The 24532-nt window shown below is 46.4% G+C and overlaps 1 protein-coding gene across 1 annotated transcript in view; it reads right to left on the reverse strand.

Moving 5' to 3' along the window:
• frem3 (Fras1 related extracellular matrix 3) overlaps positions 1-24532 on the reverse strand; it is a 34019-nt gene that overhangs the window by 4068 nt on the left and 5419 nt on the right. The window contains exons 2-18 of the mRNA XM_062477859.1: positions 24416-24505; positions 11603-11749; positions 10346-10576; positions 10038-10163; positions 9657-9908; positions 5898-6047; positions 5438-5647; positions 4998-5195; positions 4385-4549; positions 3937-4119; positions 3603-3733; positions 2647-2805; positions 1988-2291; positions 1577-1708; positions 1062-1393; positions 685-877; positions 374-478 (exon numbers count right to left, since the gene is read on the reverse strand). Of these exons, the coding sequence (XP_062333843.1) occupies positions 374-478; positions 685-877; positions 1062-1393; positions 1577-1708; positions 1988-2291; positions 2647-2805; positions 3603-3733; positions 3937-4119; positions 4385-4549; positions 4998-5195; positions 5438-5647; positions 5898-6047; positions 9657-9908; positions 10038-10163; positions 10346-10576; positions 11603-11749; positions 24416-24505 (3108 nt within the window). The remainder of the gene's footprint in view (positions 1-373; positions 479-684; positions 878-1061; positions 1394-1576; positions 1709-1987; positions 2292-2646; positions 2806-3602; positions 3734-3936; positions 4120-4384; positions 4550-4997; positions 5196-5437; positions 5648-5897; positions 6048-9656; positions 9909-10037; positions 10164-10345; positions 10577-11602; positions 11750-24415; positions 24506-24532) is intronic.

Consider the following 24532-nt stretch of genomic DNA (forward strand, 5'->3'; position numbering starts at 1 on the left):
ATAAAACAAAGAAAGTTGTAATTCAACTCATTACTCATCGTTTCATAATTTACAGCCGAAATATTATGACGTTTTCAGGCACCTTGCATGGAATGTGTAAGGTGAGACACATTTCTATTTTATGGCACACAGGAAGAGAAGCTCCTTAACGAGAGATGCCAGAAATAGCGGTGGGTGATCTGGGTTACTGTGCAACCCTATAGGGACTGGCTGTATAGAATGACCACTGGATGGTTTCATCACATGTGACTGTGTTTGTGTGTTTTGTATTCATATATGTACATGTCATTAAGTATAACTGACATAGGTTTGTAAGTACATGTGTGGCTGTGTGTGGGTGTAGTACACTGTGTGTGTGTTTGTGTGTGTGTACCTGGGTGGGACATGACAAAGAGGCCCCTGTAGCGAGCCTCTGTCTTGAAGTTGACCACCAGGCGGCCCTCCTCGTTGATCCTCATGCTGGTGGGATACATGGCTCCTGGAAGGTCCAAAGGCACACAACATGTTCAGTACCACAGATGACTTAACATACGTAGCAACAACCACTTCTCCTTGCCACTTATAAAAGGAAAATAACAACCAACAAATTAACTGGATTTTTAATTGGCAAAAATTGACATAAATGCCCTCGACTGTAGTACCTCATCTGACCGGTAGAGGGAGTGTGTTTGGTTCTGAGTGTACCTTGCAGTTCTGCCTCGGGCGGGCTGCCGATGCCCTCCTGCCACAAGATGGCGGTGTCGTAGACGAAGGTGAGCTTGAGCTCGGACTGCAGGTCAAAGTGCTGCCAGCCGCCCACGGCCACGGGGGAGTGGAACACGTAGGAGACAAAGAGGGGCACGCGCAGGGTGACGTAGGACTGCACCAGGTTCAGCACCTGCAGGTGGAGAGACTGGGTCAGACTGGACTGGACTGGACTGGTAGCTGCTTCATAACATAGTACTTCATAGCTGCACTTACCACTTTACATGCAGTATTTCTATGTCACTTTGGATAAAAGCGTCTGCTAAATTATGTAAAAATGTAAATGGCGTGTGTGTGTCTGTGCCACCTCCCCCTACCTGCCCGTCGGTTCCGATGGACCCCCCGCAGTCGCTGAGCAGCTCCGACATGTCGTAGTAGCTGGTGAACTCCCACAGGCACGCCTCCAGGTTCAGGTTCCTGTAGAAGCGCAGCGAGTTGGCGGAGCGCATGGTGCCGCTGTACTGGTAAGGAGACGTCTCGCCGATGATCTCCGGGTTCTTGGTGGCGTCAGTGATGAAGCCGTGGCCCGTCTGGATCTCGTTGAAGTCCAGCAGGTTGGAGCAGCGGTGGTTGCCCACGCGCGTGCCATCCGGGCTCAGGGTCAGCTCGAAGTTCTGGAGAGCTCTGGTAGAGATGACGGGCAGCATGCCTGGAGAAACAGAGGGAGGTCGAGGTAGAAAGGAAGACAGGTCACGAGAGAGGAAGACGCAAAAAAAACAAAGAATTTAGATGTCGGATTTCAAAGATATCTCAGCGCTCATTATCTCACTTCAACCGTAAGAACATGGTTTCTGGTTTCTTTGTTGGTGAAGAAGCTGAGTTGTCCACCTACCGTCCATGTGTGGCATGTGGACGGTCAGCTTGATGAGGTTGGGAAAGTCGGGGTCGTCAGGGCCTGTGTAGCGGATCTTGGCAGAGAAGGGTTCCGCCCCCACGGTACCGGGGACACGAGGTTGACACATCCCTACAGAACCGGCAGAACATCAGAACTCATGCCCCACAACAGAACACAGGAAAAACCAAAACTTCAACCAAAATGTAGCCCAACCCTGACTTTACTAGTACTAAGTATTAAAATCACAAGCTATGGTAAAAAGTGGTTTTGTCTTGTAAGTCAGTAAACACAATTACCACATGAGTACATTTGAATGTCTTTGTATTTTGGCATTCCAGAACAACAACAACAAGCATCATACTAAACTTTAAACTCCCTCCCCAAACGGCGTAGACTCCCTCTTCTCACCTTCCTCCCTGCTGACCACGGCGATGGGACTGGACAGCTCCAGGCCGGCGTCACCGTTGATGTTGAAGGCGCGGGCCGCGCACTGGACACGGGATCCTGCCTGGAAGTAGATGGAGTCCAGGGTAATGGACTTGGTGTTGGTGAAGAAGGTGTTGGTGTCCACCTCTCTCATGGGGCTGGTGACGCCGTCGGTCCCGCTGGGGGCGCTGACGAGCCAGCGGTACTGGGTCAGGGTGTCGTTGATGTTCTCCGCCGTGCAGATGGAGCCTGTCTTGTCGAAGTCGTGGTATTTGGGGTTGCAGGCCTGTTGGAGCAAGGACGTTACTGCCTTTAGCGTTAAAGCAGAGATTTCTTTTTTTTTACTTAAGTATATGTCAGAGCCCATACTTCTTTACTGGAACTTGAATGAAAAAGTGTAAGTCTTTTTAAAGATAGGTATCTGTACTTCTACTTGAGGGAAGGAAACTGGAATCGTTTGTGTCAATTGTGAATTGAAGTGAATACAACTAAATGAAAGTGAATTATATATATATAAAAAAAAGGTAGTCAAGTTCTCAAGTGGATGTTAGTAGTTGAAAGTGTATCTGATTGAATTGTATGTGTGTGTGGATGTGTGTGTGTGTGTGTGTGTGAGCGAGCGTGTGGATATGGCCACTCACGGTCACGCAGACAACAGGGTATCCGGTGGGGGGTCGGGGGTTGTCCCTGGCGCGTGCCGTGTCGTCGTACATGAGCAGGGAGATCACCACGGGGACGTCCGGGAAGGTGACGTCCGCCACGCTGTCCATCTCCTCGATGTACACGATGGCCTTGCTCATCTGGAGGAGGACACAGGGAACACCTTCAGGGTTAGTTCACTTCAGTTCATTTATTCACACGTTCTTTTGATTTACAAATCTAAATAGCACAGTCATGCAGTAAAGAAAAACAGACATTAAAATTGGATTGAAAATCTAATCAAATCACTTAGCTCTTTAGAAATATTTTGTGTATTAAACTAGGTTTAAACTATTTACTCGGGAATAAAACATGTATTTATACCACACATCCAAGCATCTGCTTTTACATAAATCTCTCATCATGATGTTGGTAAGATATAAGCTGAGCCATTAGAGGACCCAGCTCCCTGGAATGAGAGGCAGCAGGAGAAGGAGAGAGTGTGTGCAGCACCGTACAGTACATGTTCGGGATGCCTTGTATCCCTGTTTATAGGTTAGGGCACTGGTCACCCGGAGCACCATTCTCCAAGCACACACACAACACACACACACAACACACACACAACACACACACACAACACACACACACAACACACACACAGGCTCAAAGAGGAGAGGGCTTTTTACGAGACGTGGTGATTTGGGTTTGCTGACAGTGGCAGCTGCTGCCTGGCTATTTTAACACAGAGAGCCGTGTGTGTGTGTGTATGTGTATAGTTCTGGGTGCTAAAGGTATTTTTGCGACGCGTGTGTTAGTGTGTATTGTATGTATGTTTGTGTTATATGTATGTGAATGAGGGAGCGAGTGTGCGAATGTGGATGTGTTAATGTACGTGTTAATACGTATGTGTGTACGGATGTGCTTGTGCACGAGCGCTGTGTGCTCTTCGTCTCACCATGGTCTCGGCCACCATGTATTCATCAGGCTTCAGGTGCACAGTGAAGGCCTCTCTCATCTCTCGCTGGCCGTCAAACAGGATCTGCACCTCCACAAAGTGCTCTGTCTCCCCCTCCTTGAACTCCACATCTGAAAACGTAGATCACACGATGATATAATCCCCCAGTGTTTATAACTGTGTGATTCTTCTCTCCACACTATGTCTTGAAGGGGCTTTTTAGTCCGAAGAGTGTGTAAATCAACCTTTGACCTTCACAGTAAACACTTGCAGTTTCTCAGTTCAGACATCAATTCTAAGCAGACTGGGTGATGTAGTCAAAATGGCTGCTCGCCTTCAGACAGGGGGTTGTAGTCCTCTCCGGAGGTGGCGGAGCCGTCCTTGGTGTGGACGCGCACCAGTGACACCTTGGAGCTGTCTCCCACCCTCAGGATGGGGATCCTAACCAGGGCCACCTCGCCCTTCACCTGAGGCTCCCTCACGCTGTACTTGATCTCGGAGAAACGGATGATGGGCTCTGTGTGGAGGGAGGGAGGAGAGGGAGGAGGAGAAGGGGCGAGGAGGCGGAAGAGGAGAAAGAAAGAAACTCTGCTTAAAAGCACCAGTCAAAGCAGAGAGCTTTTGCAGGCGCACACAAAGCAGCTTACAGGTGCGTACACTTAGCTAATTAGCACCCACAGGTAAGAACCTGCTGTGTATAACTAAGCACTTTGTCCCTTTTGTAGGCACCAGTGAACGTGAACGGTGTTATCTGTGATTTCACCCCTCCAGCCCGTGCTTACTGTCTTTCTCGTCCGTGATGGTGACCAGCGCCTCCTTCTGCTCCCCTATGGAGGCGCCGTAGGGGGACTTGCTCTTGGGCGTGCCCAGCACCAGGCGGAGCTCCTCGTCCTCCTCGTACACCGAGTCATCCACCAGGGTCACCACGCACGGCTTCTCACTCTCCCCTGGGGAGGGAGAGAGAGAAAGAGAGAGAAGGAGATGAGAGGGAGATGAGAAAGATGCAGAGAGATGATCGAGAGGGAGAGTAAGAGAGATGAAAGAGAGAGAGGGAGGTAGGGAGAGACAGAGCGAGAGGGAAGGCGAGAGGGAGACGAGAGAATGACATACGTATAAGTAAGTAAACGAGAGACCCTGTAAAATGGTATCAATGTACATGGGAAGAATACGCGTTGACAGATAATTATAAAGTGAGGGGACTCGGGGAAGAAAAAGGGAAGGAGGTTGCGATTGCCTCGGGTGCCGAGTAACAATGTGGAGAAGAAGAAAGAGAGAAAGATAAGACAGAAAGAAAGACAAAAGAAAGTGAGGAACAAAGACAAAATCAGGACAAGAACCAACAAAACTAAAAGGCCTGAGCAGCGGTCCTCCTCCCCCTCTCCTTCTCTGTGGTACCTGGGAGGAAGCTGACCAGCGAGCCGTCGGTGTTGGGCCTCTCGTTGTAGTCCATCATGACCTGGGCGGAGCCCTGGCGTGTGTAGCAGCGCACCGTGGAGGCGTGGCTGATGTCGCCGCTGCGGTAGACGGTGACCTTCACCTCCCCGTCGGCCTCGTCCACCTTGTAGCTGCCCTCCTTGAACTGCACCTTGGGCACTGGCAACAGCAATGGGACAAGCTTTAACTGGCTGTTTTGATGGCTTTAGTACGCAGGAATTACCTTCTTGTTTTTAATTGGAATGGTTATAAATTAGCATCAAGTGACTGTGTGTGAGTGTGTAGAAGGTCTATTGAAAAACAAACCCGGGTCTAAGCAGACCCTCTGCATGCATAGGAGCCTTTGTCCTCCAAGTGTGTGACTACGTGTGTGTGTGTGTGTGTGGAGGAGCGTGACTCACGGTCGGTGATGGTGTCGTTGATGGTGATGGTGGTCTTGCTGGGCTCTCCCAGCACAGCGTTCATGGGCATCCTGAGGACCAGGTCGAAGGTCTCGGGCCCTTCCAGCTCCGGCTGGCCCAGGTCATCCAGGATGGTCACCCTGAACGTCTGCATGGTCACCCCAGGGGCGAAGTCCAGGTTACGGCTGATGCCAACATAGTCCAGGCCAGCTGGTGAGAGAGGGACGTTGTTATAGTGACTGCACGGAAATACAGTTGATGGATAAATAAATAGATGTATAGATGAATGGATTGAAGGATGGATGGAAGAAAGGAAGGATAGACGATTGAACAAATAAAATGGACAGACACAGCAGACAGACACAGACAGACAGACACAGACAGACAGACAGACAGACACAGACAGACAGACACAGCAGACAGACACAGACAGACAGACACAGGGGGTTTAGGTGTTTACCCTCGGCGGAGACGGGGTCGCTCTTGCGGGAGCGCACGGTGATGGTGGCGGTCTTGGACAGGTCGGTGCCTGTCCTCCACACCCTCACCTCCACGTAGCCCGAGCTCTCATCCACGATGTACTCGGGCTCCCCGAAGTACAGGGACGGCTCTGTTGGAAAGGGAGAGGGAACGAGAGACAGAGAGAGAATGAGAGAGAGACAGGAATGGAGATAGAGATCATATTAGAGAGTATTCGCTTACGTATATTCTAAATGGTTTCTGAAGCAGTCAAGAGTCATCTTTGTACAGTAGGGAGGTGGTGCTGCTGACTATGATCCTTTCTGCACATGGGTATCAACACTTAAGAAGTCCAACTCGGGGTGCTGAATTAGACGTGGCGAAAGGCTGGATGTTCAAACACGTTTGGCTTTGAAACGGTGGCAGGGTTTACTCGGTCATGCGGTCGCTACCCCCTCCGGCAGAGAGTCTGCTCAGGAAGAGAGCTGTCATCCCTCTCTCATCCCCTCCTCCTCCTCCTCATCAAGCCAGGCATCTGAACTCAGTGCCAAGGCTCTGTGGATACTGCTGAGCATCCACATTAAGGTGTGTGTGTGTGTGTTTGGGTCAGGTGAGGGCTGAAGGATGTTCCCTTGTATGATAACAGTGAAGAAAGGGGGGCATAGACAGACAGGCGGATCTACTCCCTCATAACACACACACACACACACACACACACACACACCCATATCCTTGGAATGCAGACCCCTGGAACAAAGGCTCAAACCACTGATTCATCTCTCCACACCCTTCTATAACGGCCATCGTTAGCCCACACTGACAACCCTGACTATCTCCTAAGATCAAAGACTTATCTCTGACCCTTTGAGTAGTCATCACTGTTAAAAATAACCTCAACATAAAACAGTAGAAGAGGTGAACACATAAATTGTATTTGCAAGTAGTTGCAATATGAATAGAATTCCTAAAATTGTAACTTATCAGTTCAGTTCCCTGGGCAAGGGAGATCTGGCACAATATCAATGCTTCTCAGTCACTGACACTATTCAGCACCAGGATTGGGGGTTATTGGGGGGTTGAGGTGCCAACATGGCAACCCTGAAAGATCACTGGGAGGAAGAGCCAGACAAATAACAATGGGGCCTGAAGCTGGCTGTGAGCCAAACCACAGGTTTACCCAGCCAGGCAGATGGGTTTACACATGCACACACACACACACACACAGACACACACGCCAGCTAGGAAAGGGGTGTTTCCTTGAAGGGACCCACCAAGACGCCAGGCCGCAACAATGGAGGTTTATATTGAGGACTCCTATCTCCTGTCTCATCACGTCGCCTGGAGCCACGACATGGAATGTACGTTCATTAATTATACATAGCGTCCGATTGTGTTCTAGTAGCAAAATGGCTGGCGAGGGATTAAATCCCTGTCTGTCTGTCAGCGGGATGGTCTGCTTGGAGGAAATGGTGGGAGAGAGGGAGGAGAGGAAAGGAGGAAGATAACAGGATGTTGAGATACTACAGTGGTAGATGTACAGCAACTATGCAAGGAGCAATGCCAATGGTTCAGAAAATACATAGTCTTCATATAAATAAACTCATGTTGTCATTGTGTCTACATGACAAAATGCATTTTTCATATCTAGCCCAGCTCAATAATAGTATTGGACACCGATATCTAAACGATGGAAGCACTTTTCTACAGCTTTTGTAATAGCAACCTGCAAAAAAGTAATACTTGATAGTTTTTGTTTGGCTTTGTTTGGCTTGCAAGCACCGTACATTCCTTGAGTGAAAAAAAAAATCAGTTAACCTCAGTCCCCTCTATTGGCTCCACAAATATACCAAAGACGTGTAGCGAAAGCCATCAGAAAAGGGCCTGGGGGAAAAAACATGCCTGTCATTTAAAAATTCCTTCACTAAAGTCACCTCCTCTCAGCCGCTGCCTGCTTTCTGGCACCCATCAGATAAAAAAGAGGGAGGGAGGGAAGGAGGGGGGTGGTGGATGGGAAGGTAGGGTGGGGGGGGAGGGCAGCTCTCTATTCAGCTCTGCTGAACGTGTGAGAAGAGGGGCAGCCTGGAACAAAACACGTCTCTAATGTTCTTCCTGCTTTGTCCAGAGTTGCTATTCTTCCTCTCGACACCTGACGATGGTTATCGAGTTTCTGGTGTTGTCTGGCAAACAGGTAGACAGGCAGACTCACTGACAGACTCAGACAGACAGGTAGACAGACAGACTCACTGACAGACTCAGACAGACAGGTAGACAGACAGACTCACTGACAGACTCAGACAGACACGTAGACAGACAGACACAGAAGGAACAGACAAGGACGGAACAATGAAGGCAAAGTATAGTATAGGCAGGCAGACACACATACGCACATAGACACTGACAGACTGAAGGGGATAGTTCTAATTTCCAACGGGGGTTGCCAAGCAGGTGATGAGGCCAGGAATAGGGGGATGGGAGAGGGTATGGCCGGGGCAACCAGGCAAACACCGCCCTCTGGGAGCGATGCTTTTGTCTTCAGCTAAGTGTGTGTGTGTGGCTTTGGATATGGCGCCACGATTGGACTCGTAGATTACATGAGTCAGGGAGACCAAAGTGGCACAGCCACGGCAAAGGTATCAAAGGGGCACCAGCGGAGAGATCTCCAGCACCTGCCCGTGTGAGTGAGGGGTGTTGATGGTGCTGGGCTCTCTCCAGTCCTCATAGACACAACAAAGACTCAGGGATGGACGCACAACGACTGTACACGATCTCACCAGCGCACTCGACAGGAAACATCCCTGAGGTGCAAAGCCTGGCAACAGGAATGTGCACATGCACAAACACACACACCCCAACAAAAACTCAAACACACAAGCTGACAAAGGCAGACACAAACACACACCCACATAATTGTGATTTAACATCAAAGCTCCTTGGGCAGCAGTTAAGGCCTCATAACAAACAGGGAAGGAATCATATAATTATTACTAACGCCTACCCTCGGGAAACCTCTGTAAAAATGATACTGAAAGGCTTGCTTCCAGACACACTGAAATTGCTGTGTGCTTTTTTCTTCATGAATGTTATTGTGGTTGATCATAATTACAGCTTGGATCCATACTTTGTCTTATTTCATAGATGGGACAGATCCACAATTGTAATAACATGTAATATATGTCAAGAAAAGGCTCAAGACGCACTTGTTCCGGGAGTACAACTGTACTTAGGAATGGTTCGCTTGACCCGATGTTAGTTTCCTCAAGGATCACAATGACTCTTGCTTAGAGACTTGTTGCTCTTGTGGTTAGTGGTAACTGACTTAAATTTTTGTACTCGCTGTGATATATTGTTTTTATTATTGTTGCTTGCTTTTTTCCACAGGTACACTTGCACTTATAGCAGTTCATGTTGTTTAATTGTAACTTGTTTAACTACATGCTCTTATGGTTCTTCCCTTTGGCACTTATTTTGGTTGTTCACAATGTGTGCTTCATGTTTTGGCTAGTCGCAATGTTTTGTGGCTATCTCGTTGTTATGATCAGTGACCTATGCACTTTGTAAAGCTCTCTCTTGGAAGTCGCTTTGGATAAAAGCGTCTGCTAAATGAATAAATGTAAATGTAATATATAACAAAGGCTCCTTGAAGTATGTGTAACTTGTTAAACAGATTCTAGCCCTGACCAGTTCTCAAATTATTTCAAATTCTATGATGTAATCCCCTTATCTAATCCTGATTGACTGGGGGTCATCACTTCCTGCTCACCGTCGTCACTGTCTGCGAGGATGGTAACCTTGGCGCTGGGGAATCCGGCGCCCAACTGACCACCCATCGGCATGCTCAGCGTGACATTGAAGCTCTCTTCCTCCTCGTACAGCGAGTCATCGATGATGATGATGCGGCAGGTCTTCTCCCGCTCGTCCTTGTCGAAGCGCAGCACGCTGGTGTGGTCCTCGGGTCGGGTGATGTAATCCGAGTAGGACAAGACCGTGCTGGGGATGGTGCCTGTGGCTGTGCCTGAAGAAAAAGACAAAAAAAACGTAGCATGACACACCAAAAAAGTAAAAAAATAAAAAAGAGAGACTGTAAGCGATTGAAGGTATTGAGTTTGACAAACAAACACAAATCAGCTGCTGTGTGTCGGACCTTGTTGCGTGAAGCAGACCACCATGAGCTCCTGGCTGGCGTCTCCTGAGCGCCGGACAGGGACCAGCAGCTCCCCGATGTCCTCCTCGATCTTGAACTCAGCCTGGGGGATGAACACCGTGGACTCTGTGAAGTAGGACACACAAGGACATCAGGTCTTGGCCCACAAAGATGACAGAGGAGATTAGAACTATTAAAAACTGTGTTTCCTTCTCTGTGCATGTGCATAAGTGGTGGAATCAAAGTTCCAGTCCTGAGGGGTGAAACGGATTGTAGAAGCAGGGTCAAAGGTTAAATCTAGCTCCTACCATCGCCAGGGTCCACTATCTCCACGGTGGCGGAGTCAGGGAACTCCAGGACAGCCATGACGGGTTCCGACAGCTTGATCTCGAAGGTCTCTGACGTCTCAAACTCATTGTCGGTGAAAATCTTCACCTTCCAGGTGGCCGTGGTCTGGCCCGGGTTGAACTGGACCTGCTTCTGGGACTTTCCTCGGAAATCTTTGTCCTTCTCCGCTGTGCCGTCCTTGGTGTCGATGCCTGTGGAGAAGGCAAAAAAGAATGGGTATTGTACCTCATTTTTATTCATCAGACATTTTTCAATTATTTCCATTTTAATTGAATGTCAGTGGGAGGTGGGTATCCTGACACCTTTTTTTCTTTTTTTTCTTTTTTTATCAGATACTCTGAAGATAGATAGTGTTTGGAACTTGAATTACATTAATGATTCAGGGCTGTTCTTTGATCTCACTGAATGGAAAGGAAGACTTAAGATGAGTGCACCTATCGTGGAAGGAAGCTCTGTGTGTAGGTTTAGGGAGGATGTGGGAGAACAGAGCAGTGAACAGTCTGACTCAGCAGCACTGTTAAGTCATTAACGAGGTCTCTGCCTATTTGCCCTCTGCATCCACAAAGACAGAATGTAAATAGAGGAGTGTATCCAGTAAAGACCTACGACCACAGTGTTTGGATGTTGTCGCCACACAGACAAACACGCCGGCGTCAACCCCCTGACCTCTGTGGGGAGGCGGCTCCTCTGCGCTCTCGATCAAACCAGGCTTTGCACTGGCGAGACTGGAGACTGAGCATCCATCAAATGAGACAACACCTGACAGGTGTGGAGGTGTTTTTTTGTGGTAGGCGTGTCTCGTTCAGCCCTTTGGTGAGAAGGTAAACTAAGGACACACTGAGCTGTGTTTGAGAAAAGCCAGGACACATCGATGACGAGGAGGGAGGCTTGATGAATTGCGGCAGAGATTTTTTTGTAACAGTGCAATTATTAAAAAAGGATAATTAAGAGAGCAATCAGTCTTGCACAAGATGACAGTTTAATAGAAGGTTTTGGTCCAGCAGCGTTTTTCCCCTTTTGAAGTATCCTCTCAAAACTGGCTGCAACTAATGACTAAAGTGTCATTTTAAACACAAATTTGCTACTAGCCATCAGAATTTCCTTTGTAGGAGTCAAGATTATAAAAACACTTGGATACTTGTGGAGTAAATGGGTTATTTGACAAAAACAAACCAACATTCAAACCTCTCTGCGAAAGTGGATTTCTCTGTACTTACTGACGAAAGAGGTTTCTCCCAAATAGCCCCTGCGTTTGAGGGTGACCTCCAGGAACTTGGCGTCCTCGTCCACCAGGTAGAACTCTTTCTCCAAGGAGATCCAGGCCCAGTTGAGCCGGAACGGCTGTGGCTTCAGCTTGTTTCCACCTGCAAGAGTAAACCCACTGTTTAGAACACCACCTATCTAGAGCTGAGGAGGGAAACTGAGCCCTAAAGTTATCATTTGGCTCTTGTAGGCAACTCTTGAGGTGGCCTTGATGGATTATTGCTTTGGAAGGTAGTTGATACCTTCAGACAAAAGAGTTGAAGAAGGACAGCTTTGAAAGGGTTAAAGGGGTAACTTGATCACTGAAAGCCTGGGCGTCCATGAATGCCCTGTCTGCCCCACACAGGCGGACACTTAAGTGCTTCCCTGATTCTAACTTCCTCTCTCATTCAGAAACAGAGGAGGAGAAAGAGATCACAAGCTGACTGATAAGTGGCGCCATTGACAGACTTCGATTTGATGTCTGACGTATGGAAAGGAAGGGAACACACTCTTTCTCTCACACACACACACACACACACACACACACACACACACACACACACACACACACATACACACACACACACACACACACATGCACTCTCTCTGTCTCTCTCTCTCTCTCTCTCTCTCTCTCTCTCTCTCTCTCTCTCTCTCTCTCTCTCTCTCTCTCTCTCTCTCTCTCTCTCTCTCTCTCTCTCTCTCTCTCTCTCTCTCTCTCTGTCTCACCAACACCAGGCCCAGGTGTCAGATTGGCGTCAAAGACCCAGGATCAGGATGACAGCATTAGTATGGGGTTCACCGAGGGTCACTTATCAGGGAGCAAAGGAGCAGGGAGTGTCTATTACCACATCCCACCCGCAGCCTTGCCAACGTGGATGTGTGACCTCAGCACCCCAAAGAGATGGATGGGTGACATCATGTCTATCTTAAAAATACACCTCTTTACTCCAACACCTCCCACGCCCGTCTACGCCCAAATCACAATGTCCTCATTTGTATCTAAACAATATATTTATTAACTTGAACGTGCCTGGTTTTGGGTTAGGTGCAGAGCAGGAGCTGATTCATCCTGAGAAGGTATCAGTCCCTCACACAGGAAATCTGGCTTCCAGTTCACCCCACCTGGGAAGAGGAGTCTCCCTGTTGGCCTGTAGTGCTGTCTGGCTAAGGCTATTACGCTCGTTGAAGTGTAGGCTGTTTTCTCAGCCGAAAGCCTATGAGCTTCATTATTTCTCTGTACGGCCATTGCGTTCCTAAAAACACACACACAAACGGACCCAGTGCTAGCCGTGAAACAGCTAATGCTCAAAGTCACCTGCTCCTAATCCACAGCTATCCAGCCCCAATCCTACCCTTTAATCAAGTCAACCTCATGACTAATATATAATCCCTCTAAAAAGAAAATCGTCAACCATACCCCGAGTCATTCCCTTGACACTGGCTGCTTCGTAGTTACTTAAAGGCCAGAGAACTTTAATTCCTTAATCCCGGCTTCTTCTTTTTTTTAATCATGACGGTCAAACGGTCAAACGTCCAAATGTCTAATCTCCGCACTCTGACATTTCAAATGACCTTCGACCTTAGGTGTGGGATCGACAGGCGCTCAATGTGTTTTCAGGGTTACTGGTTGAAGGGAGGTGGTGGTTGGGGGGTGGGGTGGAACGGGGACTGCAGTGGGAGGCTGCTGTCGATTGGTCCTGGATGACTGGTCAGGGACAGCGACAAGGAACTCGTTAACCTGCCCCCTTCAAAGTATGGTGTGGGAGTGTTGAACTAGTAGGAAGGCCTCCGGAAAAATATATATTTCTTTTTTCACAAGACATGCTCCCAAGAATAACAGAGATAAGAAGGTGGTAGGGAGGATTAGGGGAAGAGAAAGGGGGGGAAGGAAGGAATGAGAGAAAGGACTGAAGCAAGAATTAAGGGTGAGAGATTGAGAGAGGGGAGGAGAGGGAGACAGAAATTAGGTTGAGGTTGTCACAGAACCTGTGAGAAAAGGCAGAGAAAACAAACAGTCCACTATACGGAGAACAAAGGCTGAGGAGCATCTGCTTGTTGGTACAATAAGCCTGCACTGGGACGAGCTCTGCCTCATTGAGGTAGAATAGAGCTGTGGGCTTTCTGCTATGTGACTAGGGAGAATGAAAACACTAGAGTGTGTGTGTGTGTGTTTACGTGAGAGTGTGTGAATGTGTGAGTTTTGCATTCTGAAGGGGATGAGGCGATTCCTCCAATCCATGTCAAGCCAAGACAGGCACAACAGGGCCCCGGCAAACTCAGAAAGCCTTCAGACCCACGGTAGATTTGGTTGATAGCAACAAGTGCATTTACTGGAACACTGACTGTGTTGGATCGTTTTTCTTTTTTCTAATTGGCAAAGAGTTAAAACAGAGATGTGGATGCTTTGAAAGCATGCATAAGCTATATCTCTATCTCAGTCAAATGTATGGACACGGATAGATGAGCACAAGCACACACATACACGCACACACACACAATAACCAATGTTAAGTCTGTGTCACACTATAAAACTAGCCTGTAGATCAACCCAATCCACCCTATAGAATCAAATTATTTCCTGCCACACACACACACACACACACACACACACACACACACACACACACACACACACACACACACACACACACACACACACACACACTAACCCCCTCTTCCATTGCCTGGCTAGGATCCAAGGAGCCCGGTTTGTCCCAGAAGCCCAGTGGGATAGCTAACCTTGACCACGCTCATGTTTCTGACAGCCACAGCTAAAAATACAGGACACATTCATCATGTTTGTCCCTACTGGGCCCAAATTCTTGCAGGGTTGATGTGCAGAAGTGGGGGCCAATAGACATCGAAAATAAGGGGAGAAATGGAGATGTCTTTTGCGTGTTTGATGAGATGAAATTTGCTTTCTTGGAGTGTGTGGCATACTGAACACCTCTCAAGCATCCTGGAAATTACGCTTACTGTATTTCCTCTCAGCAGACAATGCAATATATTCCCAACGCAAACCCATGTTCACAGACCACGGACGCTAGAGGACATTTTCATGACTCATTCTGTGGTCCTTTTCCAAGGTACACCCATGGGCGAAGCAGCATATTTGTCCCCCTACAAGGTATATCTCAGTGATTTCCTTGGGCAACAAGTGTTCCTGTGGCTGGCAGCCAAGTTGATACGGAGCTTAGTGAGCCTGTATCAGATAGGATTATCAAACGAACGCTGCTCCCACTAAAGAGCCTTCTCTGTTCTAGCATGCTTTATTCTGGCAGGTCACCGATCCAGCATCCACAGCCAGTTTGCATTGAATAATAGCACCATGTCTAGAAAATAAAATAATGTGACAGTCCTATCCTACCTTCCTGTATTTAACTACAGGAAACACAAAGGTGCATTCTTTGTTTCAACAGCCCACTAATCAACTGACTGTAACCAGGAAAATAAAAACAGTAAGATACAATAGTATTTGCATTTTGTTTTTGGCACACAGATGCATATTCCTTAGTAAACAAATGTGCATTGCTAAGCAGCTTATTTACCCTAATAAAATAAAACCTTAAGCTACTTAACTTCTGTTTCAAAGAGTGAAATGAGGTCTTACAGTAGGTCTCACAGGAGTTCTAAACATCCCCATATCCCCGTATTTGAGAAAAACTGTAAATCAAGTGCCCGTTAAAATAGGGCAGATGAAATGCAGAGGTTTTGATATCCCTCAACTATAATTAAGTGTTCAGTGCCTGACTCAAGACGTGTTAGAAAACCGTGTTGGATTACAGAGACTCATCTGAAGAAGAACCCAGCTCTCAGTCCGCGTCACGCAGGTGCCCAGATACATTTCCATGACACTGTGAGATAGCTGAAACATATACAGTATATATTTACGAGGAAAAGCATGTCAGTTGTGTGTATTTTTTTGTTTTACTTAAATACAAATTTTAAATTAAAACTGAAGCAGCTCAGATGTATTCATCATTATACCTGGAAAGAAAGAAGGCCGTAAAAATCAACATGTGAATCATTAGCCATTATAGACATGTAGAAGGAGGGTTAGGAAATCTTTGATCAGTCAGTCACCCAATGACTATACTGTGACCCCTGTCATTCTCTATGGTCTATATCTGTCTGCTGAATGGGTTTATAACATGGCTTGTGATTGATAGATTACATTTCGCTCCGACTGCTACACATACTGTTCGTCAATCTTTATCGAAAAGCCTCGTCTTTATGCTTTTGCTGCATTCTCTTACGCACCTCTATCATTCTCTCTCACACACTGTCTCCTCACGTTTCTCTCTGTTCTCATTCCCGCCCGAAGTTGCGATTCCAGAGGACTGGGAATGACAGCTGTGCCCCTTCCCCCGTCCTCTCCAACCTCCTCCTTCCCCCTCCACCCTTCCCCCTCGTCCCTCCACCCTTCCTCCCAGTGTCGGCTTTGTCCTCCCGGGGGATGGACAACTGAAGGGGACACCAGGCTACTGTTTGGGTGGGCCAGAACTACTGCCATGGCATGCCGGCCTCTCTCTGCTTCTCTCTCTTTGTCTCTCTCTCTTTCTTTCTCTCTCTCTGTCTATCTCTCTTTCTCACACACACACACACTCATGGGAAAGGGGTATTCTCCACCTATTGTGAAGGCTGTCAGATGGCCTGTCCTTAAAACCTGGCAAGCCACTCACACTTGACTATCATCCAATAATGAGTTGGTACCACTGTCTCATGCATGAGGGACAATTGTTGCCAGATTTTCCAGTCAGTGTTGCCACATAAAATGACAGATATACTGTACTGCTTGACATTCAATGTTAGAGAGAATCTCACTTCAACAGCATCGGTTAATGTAGTCAAAAGCTAGACTACAAAAGTGCTGTAGTTTATTTTTCCTGTTTTCATTTCAACCACCGATTAATTCTTTCAGAATTTACAGTGGCTTGTAGAAGTTTGGTGTAAAGGTTACTAAACACCTTTAGTAATGTATGAATATGTAGGGTAAGTAATCATCAAGTCCCTTGAAACTGGTCTGTTATTTACAGGAATAAAACTGTCAGACGGTGGTTGTAAAGTCCTGGGAGATCTGACATTCAGCTCTGATTTACAAACTAATTCATTGCAAACTTTACAACTAACATTTAGACTGAATATCAACCCCTAAACACAGTCACCAAGCTCATATTTCCGCTACGTTTCAAGCTGACGGATAACAATAATTTATTTCGGGATGAGATGCTTTATTGGGCCCGCATTTTAAGTCTTCCCAGTTTTCATTCCCTTAATAAATTAGCTGTGGTGTGATTTATACTAAGCTCACTGTTGGAGCACTAAGCAAAGCCAGTATATCACTTGGAAAGCGTGACTGACCTTCGTGTTTTCAGACCTGGCTGAGACTGGATGATGTCCAGGACTCCCCAAGGTGCAGGCAGCCAATCCTTAAATGACTCACACATTTGTCAATGTGGTGGGCCCCATCCACGAGTTCCCACCAAGTCTGTAACATTAGCAGCTAGAGCTTGATGCATATTTACCTCTGTCATTTTAATGGCTTGTGGAAAGATTTGCCAAGATTCCCAAGATGGCCTGCTGTGGCCATTAGGCTCTCTAATAACTCCTCAAAAAGTATATTTGTTTGTATATTCTGCAGTTATTTCTTTGATGGTCTCATAGCTGTTCTCGTGTTTTGAGACCTCACTTTTGTCTGACAATCATCTGACTCATCACGGCACTGCAAGTTATATCTTGCACACAAGACAGTAGCCAGCACATTCCAACAATTTCTGTGAAGTGTGCTTAACACCTTAAACTATAATATATTCATAATCCAATAATAATCACACACTGGCATTCAAACTTAATGGACGACCACCAGTGCATACAAACATTCACAAACAAATCCAGATTTCTTAGGTAATACATTCACTATTACTCAGCAAGTACAAAAACACACACACACACACTAAAATTTAGGAATATCCCATATCCTATGTCAGCAATGTCTACCCTTTAGGCATTCAATATTCACAGAAATCCCCTCAGTGCCTTTTGATAGCACATTCCTCATACTGTCCTATTTACATGTAGGGTGTCCTAGGCATCGCCATACATAGATTGGATGTGTCAGGGGACAGATATCTGTAGAGGTCATGGTCAGGTCCCTCAGTATGATGAAAGGAAGAGCAACAGACCACTGCCGCCCGGCTAAGTATATCCACGCTGAGTGACAAGGATGAGGAACACCTTTTTTAAATGTTCGCATCAATCTTTCCCTTTATACTTTCTGATGGGGGAGCATTCTTTTTCATTCGATTTTGCGATGATTCCGATTTGGGCCTCATGAATTTCACGTGGCCAAAGAATGAAGTCTAGATATATCACAAATAAAGTTGTTCACCGCAGCTATAAACAGCATATACTTTTTTTGAATCCCTTTCTGTTTTTCACTTTAGGGCGACAGAAAGTCATTTCTCAGATGCCGGAGGGCTCAACTTAGCTTCCTCTCCACATTTCAGAGATTCCATTGGCCAGGATTTGGGATGAGACGGTATTAATAGCTATCATTGGCTACCGAACATCACTGGCACGTAAATCTACATATGACAACGTCCAGGGGCTGTCTCCAAGACAGTGACCTGACCTTGTGTCATTAATCACAGGGTGACATACACTAGGGGGTCCGTCCTTCCGTTTTGCACAGACGGTCAACCCAAGATGCTTTCAGCACCTCAGAGAATCTTACGTTACTGTAACTGCCAAATACTGACTCAGGAAGAGGTGGATAGAAGGCGGGAAAAAAAGGGAGAGAGAAGGATACAAACTATTTAAAAGAAGAAGATGGAAAGAAGACACAGAAAAAGAATAAATACCCATAATGTCCAGAGGAGTGTGAGAACGAGTGAGGGAGAGATCCTCTCAGTGACGGCTCCCCAGGGAGCAGAAGCTGAAAGGGTTGCCATATGGGACCAGATAAGAATAACCTTGGGGTCGTTCATCATAACTCCCCGCACTCTCCCAGCCCCAGTAAATCTGGACTTTGTCAGGAGGAAGGAGGGGAGGGTGTGGGGCGAGAGAGTCTTCCTGCCTCGCAGTCACAGGGAGGCCCGTCGGTGGCACCAGAGGACTGTAAATCTCGGGGGAGGAGGGGGGCTGTTGACATGGTTGACAGTTCAGATCCGAAAACACAGTTAGGAAGCTCTGCAGCATGAGATGGCTGTGACCCACTTGAGGGTAGTCTCTATCCCTGCCTACTGTACGGCCGTGTTGGCTCAGAGGTCCTGCTGTACTGGGTACTGTACCGGAAACGGCTGGTGTCGGGTCAGTTCTGTATGTCTCCCTCAGGCACACAAACAGAAGCACTGTGCAAAACATTTGCTCTGTCTATCTTTCTGTCTCAGTCTCTCTGTCTCCCTCTGTCTCTCTCGGTCTCTCTCTCTGTCTCTCTCTCTCTCTCTCTCTCTCTCTCTCTCTCTCTCTCTCTCTCTCTCTCTCTCTCTCTGTCTCTCTCTCTCTGTCTCTCTCTCTCTCTCTCTCTCTCTCTGTCTCTCTCTGTTTCTCTCTGTCTCTCTCTCTCCAAAAGACTATTCCTCCTACAGGTCGGGTTCCATGCAACCTCTCAGGAATTGGTTTCGGTGGTACAAGCCGCCTCTGGTTTATCGGCATATCTAACAGTTGGATTGGATTTCCGGCTAGTAGGAGATGGCCTGTGTTTGAGAGTGGGAGTATAAGAGAGGGGCTTTGAAATTAGATCTCTCAGGAACCCCCCCCCCCCACCCCCCACCCCGCAAACACACCTGTCTGGTTGGGGTCCCTCCTCCATGTCCTGGTCTGTCTCTGGCCAGGAGTCAGGGGTCTTAAGGAAAAAGCATTCCTCCCTCGTCTCAGAATAATCGTATAACAGCCCCCTCCCCCGACCTTCACCCCCCATCATGCCTGTCGCACCCCCCACCTCCTCCCCCACACACATACAACAGAAGGGAAGCCATTCTTACCAATGAATTTAATACATGGTTATCTTCATCAGCAAGTCAAAGGCTCAGAACAATCTACTATATTGCAGCAGCCCATTAACCTTGGCCAATAAACAATTGGCTCATTTCCCTCCCAGAGAACATGATCCAGCCCATTTTCAGATCCGCTCTCTCAAACACTGTTTGACCCAAGTCTACAGAGAAAAAATGGGAAGAGTTAGAAGTCTGGACAAGTCTGACAACTTCTGGGGGCTAGCCTCTCACAGCCTCTGGCAGTGTGGGACGGGGCCTGATAGATGAGGATATATGTGAGCCACACACACTTGTAAAAACAAGTATTTATTGGCTCAGGCAGCTCTCTGTGGGCACTTGAACAGGTGACTGAAAGGATGTTTGGTTTTTACTCAACCAGTAGACATTCTCAGTGGACAGGGCAGTGACCCTCGGTGAACTACAATGTGTGTGCATTTTGGACTGAGGTCTGTGGTAGAATCATGGGAACAGTTAAAATGTCATTCATTTGGATATCAATTTAAATATTTCCTAAGTAGACTTTCCTACTTTTCTCTCAAAATGTGCTTGCCTTGGAAATTGTTGCTCACTTGACTGCTTTTTATCCAAGCACCTTGTCATAACCACTGTCAACCTACGATAAACACTTTTGGCGATGCTGGACATTTCAAAGGCATATTGAGTGACTCATTGTTCCTGTCTTTCAAACTGTGCTGTAGTGTGTCTTTCACCAGAATTGGTTAATCTAACCGCACTTTACTAATCTATATCTGTAAAGGCTGATGCACAATTCTGACTTGGTGTTTGGAATCAAAACACAAGCCATTCTTGGACAGCATGGAGTGCATGTACCTATATAACAGGGGTAGCTAGGCTTTAGTGATGATGGACAAGGTCTCCAGCTCATTTATCATGGCCTCTAATATCACCTTCTTCAATAGCTTTCACAGATAAAAGGCTTTACTCCATAGGATTCCTATTCATATTACTGTCATCTCTACAGCTAATAACTGCTTCCCAGCTGGATGAGACTGTGCCTGTAATACTGGATAAGACTGTGAGACTTGTATCTGTTGTAGTTAGCCGGTTTGTATCATTGAAACAACTGATGGAAGGTCTTCTGAGCAACATTATTGTCACACCTAGATGGATTTTGTTGTGGATATTGGGCTGTAATGTTCTATTTACTTTCTAGAAGTTTCAGCTAATTAAATAATCTATTTTGATTGTTCCAGCTGTGCGAGTGATTTATTCACCTGGGCAACATTCCTGTCACAGGATCTGTTTGAAGGGTGAAAAGTTAAACAGGCACTCCACGGGACCTCCCTCTGGGTCCTGACAGAAAAGAGCAACGTAGGCTTTCCTCAGAGGGTTGGAATGTTGCTGCTCTCTGAACAACCAAGTCCTGTCTGAGACGTCAGACTTCCGACTGGGTGTCTTGTGCTGACCTCTGTCCTGGCCAATACTGGGACACATACATCACCCACCACATTTATCTGCTGTCAGCCCCTGATTGAGATCTCAACATATGTTTATTACACACACACTCAAAATCCATACACACACACACACACACATACACACGTTATATTATGTCTCAAAGTAATTTCAAAGTCGCTTTACACCTGTTGGCAATGAGGAATGTACACCCCCTCTTCCTCTCCAACACACACACAGATACACACACAATCACACAGCTCTACCATCTTGGAGACGGTGAGTCTAAAAAGGTATAGATGCAATGTACCAGTGGCGTGCGGACTCTAACAGAAACTGGCACAGTACTGTACAGTATACATGTGGAGAGGGCTGCATACCGGTGTGGACTGGTTTTGAGTGTCTTCCGTGAGAGCGAAGTGTTGTTAGGCAAACTAATGCTAGCTCATCTCGTCCGGACTTTTGTGTTTATGAGGGGCGGTGTGTGTCAGTGAGTGTACGTGTGGATGTGTGTGTGTGTGTGTGTGTGTGAGTTAACAAGCTTGGCCCACTTGGAGAGAGAGAGAGAGTGGCGATCTGCATGTGCTGGCAGGTACTCTGCTGTGTTTAAAATCTGCTAATACCCTGAAGCAGCTGCTTGTGTACAGATGTATCTGCATAGCTATTTCCTGCCCTGAGGAGTGGTTCGCACCAGAGCCTTGACACCAGATACATTAGCAGCTAGCTAAACAGTTCCCCTGAAAATGCATAGGGTAGGCTGTCTTGGTTAAAGAAGGATAGAGCTCTGGGATCAAGTCAGAAAGCATTCTCTTACACCCACATATCATTGTCCACTATAAGAAAAGTACTATAGACTGTGCATTACAAAGTGTGTGCCAAGGAGCCGCACCATGAAAAGTTCAGGTCCTAAATGGTCTCCTCCTCTAGTCTGCTCCTTATAAAGAATAAACACACCAGCTACCCTGGACCCAGTTCAAACATCTTGGCTACCCTTATCTAATGGCAATACATCTCCCTGCGTTCCCGAGAGCCAGCGGGCCCTAAAAGGATGAGTCTGTCCAGCTGTGGGTTAGTCAGGGTGCCAAGGCGCCAGCCTTAAGGTTGCTGCATCACTGCCTTCCCTTGAAGGTGAGGGAAGAGAGACCCTCATAAGAAAGCTTTTTGTGAACCAACTCCTTCCAACACTCTTAACCATGTATGACATATTTCTACTAAAAACAGTTTTTCATAGAAATAGAGCCCTATTGGCAGACATTATTGGCCAATAATTTCACTCAGTGACATGGTCAATAAGGAATTACCTGTATGGTACAGAGAACAAAACTGAGAAAGGTGTGTCTGTGTGTGCAGGCACTCGCGTGTTTGTTGACTTGATGTGTGTTTCCCTCAAAGCCATCCATGTGTGAACCGTATTGAGTCAGGAACACACACACACCTACCCAGCTGGAGCTCAGTCAGAGGGCTCTGAACCACACCTGGCTCAGATGAACCCACTAGGAATCCCAAACCTTGGCCGGACAAACAGAGGCGATTGTCAAGATAATTAAAGCCCTTGTGTCCAGTTCCTGTAGCTCGACCCCTAATTATAGACAGAGCCTCAAGCTAACAAGCCTGAGAAAGTTCAGCTATTATCCATTAAGCCAATAGAAAGTCCTGGAAAGCTATTTATGGCTGCCTTGTTTCTGCACGTGAAAAACACTAAAATAGAGTTTTACACACCGTACTATTCCAAGCTACCTCCAGTATCATCAAATAGTAGTTATAGATAGTTGTAGCTCCCAAGCACTGTTGGAGCCCTCAGTCAACACTAACCTTTCACCTGTTTCACTCTCTGCCTCACCTCTATAGTTAATTATTACACCTACTCAAGAGAAGGCTAACGTGAAGATTAATGGGCAAGGGTTCGCGTTGGTTAAAACCACAGAGGAATTTGCCAAAAGGCCATGACACCAGATAGCCCTCCCCTGCCCATGGCCGTGATGATGATATTGCTCTGGCTGGTTCTCAATCTGGCGTAATTATAGCCCAAACTTTCCTTACAGTGTGGATAGCATTTCAAAACCCCAGAATGTGTTCAGCATTTACAGCTGATGCTAAAATAGCAAAGCGTCCCTACACCTGTTATATTGTGTTACTTTGCTTTACAGTATACAGTATACAGATATATTTAAATATATAACTGGGATGCTCTTTAAATCTATAGCAGAAGACTGAGATGAGGTGTACCACAGAGCAAAACTTTATAAACTATTCATACTGAACTGTGTGAAACAATCACACTGTTAATCTTCATACCGTGCATATCCATTGAACTACTTATATTAGAGATAAGGTCAAAAATTAAAAACTGAACATGTCCATTATGCTTGTACTCAAAAACCACAGGATTGTCACTCTAGAAATGCAACCTGTGGAAAGTTATGAAATCCAAGAGGTGAGGTTCATATGACATCTGACTAAAAGTGAATTTCTCGAGAATATAAATACACACGGAGCCCTACTGAAATCCAAAGCGCTGTAAGCAGAGAATCCCAGGAGAAGGAGGAAGTGTAAGGAATGGATCTGGATAAAAAGCAGAAGACCTTATTGGCCAGTGATGATAAGTCAGGACAAAAAATAAACATTTGAAAATAGAGACACTTAATATTTCCCTTACGTTGAAGGGAGGGTAGAATTAAACAGGTTCATCATAATAACAGTAATGTGTTCATTTAGCAGACACTTTTATCCAAAGCAACATACCGAGGGGGATTTTTCTGTCCCACTAACCTGCAAAGCAATCAAATTAGGCAACAACAGCTCTACCATTATAAACAAATATATGATAGACAAGATTTACACAAGATAAAACACTATTACCTTGAATACATTTCTATAAAACCAGGGATACACTGAATTGTTTGCTGTGAATAGCTTTTAAAGGATAGAGGCTGGCAAATGGTGTCACTTCAAACACAAGGACAGATAGGAGCACTTTCAACAATGACATTGAAAATAACTTTTGTCCAGGGACAATAAAGTTGATAGCTGTATTCATTGTCCAATAGGTGACCCTTTCACTCTTAACACACCCATGTCCCCTGTCTGGCCTATGTACCCTTTGACCCCTTCTAGCCTTCTTTTAGCCTGCCACCCCTCTGCATTGGAGCGAAAAGAGACGAGGGGCTCTGCTGTCAGTTATGGCCAACTGCCCTAAGTCCTTGTGATGCAAACACTTGGAGTCTGACAGATAGCAGGAAGATTCAATCTAAAATAGTCCTTAAAAGAGAAGACTTGAAGTCTGTGGAAATGCCTGCAGGCAACTGAATCCTGAGTAATGTGACACTTAAGTCTGCGAGCACAAAGTTCAGAAGATTAGAGGGAGGTTCTTACCGTTATCCTCCACAGTGAAGTAGAAGATATCACTTGTGGCGTTGCTCCCATCCAGGAGCACATAGCAGATCTTCATTTCGTCAATATCAGCTGATGACATGAAAGGGTGGAAAGAAT

The sequence above is a fragment of the Osmerus eperlanus genome, chromosome 14 (assembly GCF_963692335.1).
Source record: "Osmerus eperlanus chromosome 14, fOsmEpe2.1, whole genome shotgun sequence".
Classification (NCBI taxonomy): Eukaryota; Metazoa; Chordata; class Actinopteri; order Osmeriformes; family Osmeridae; genus Osmerus; species Osmerus eperlanus.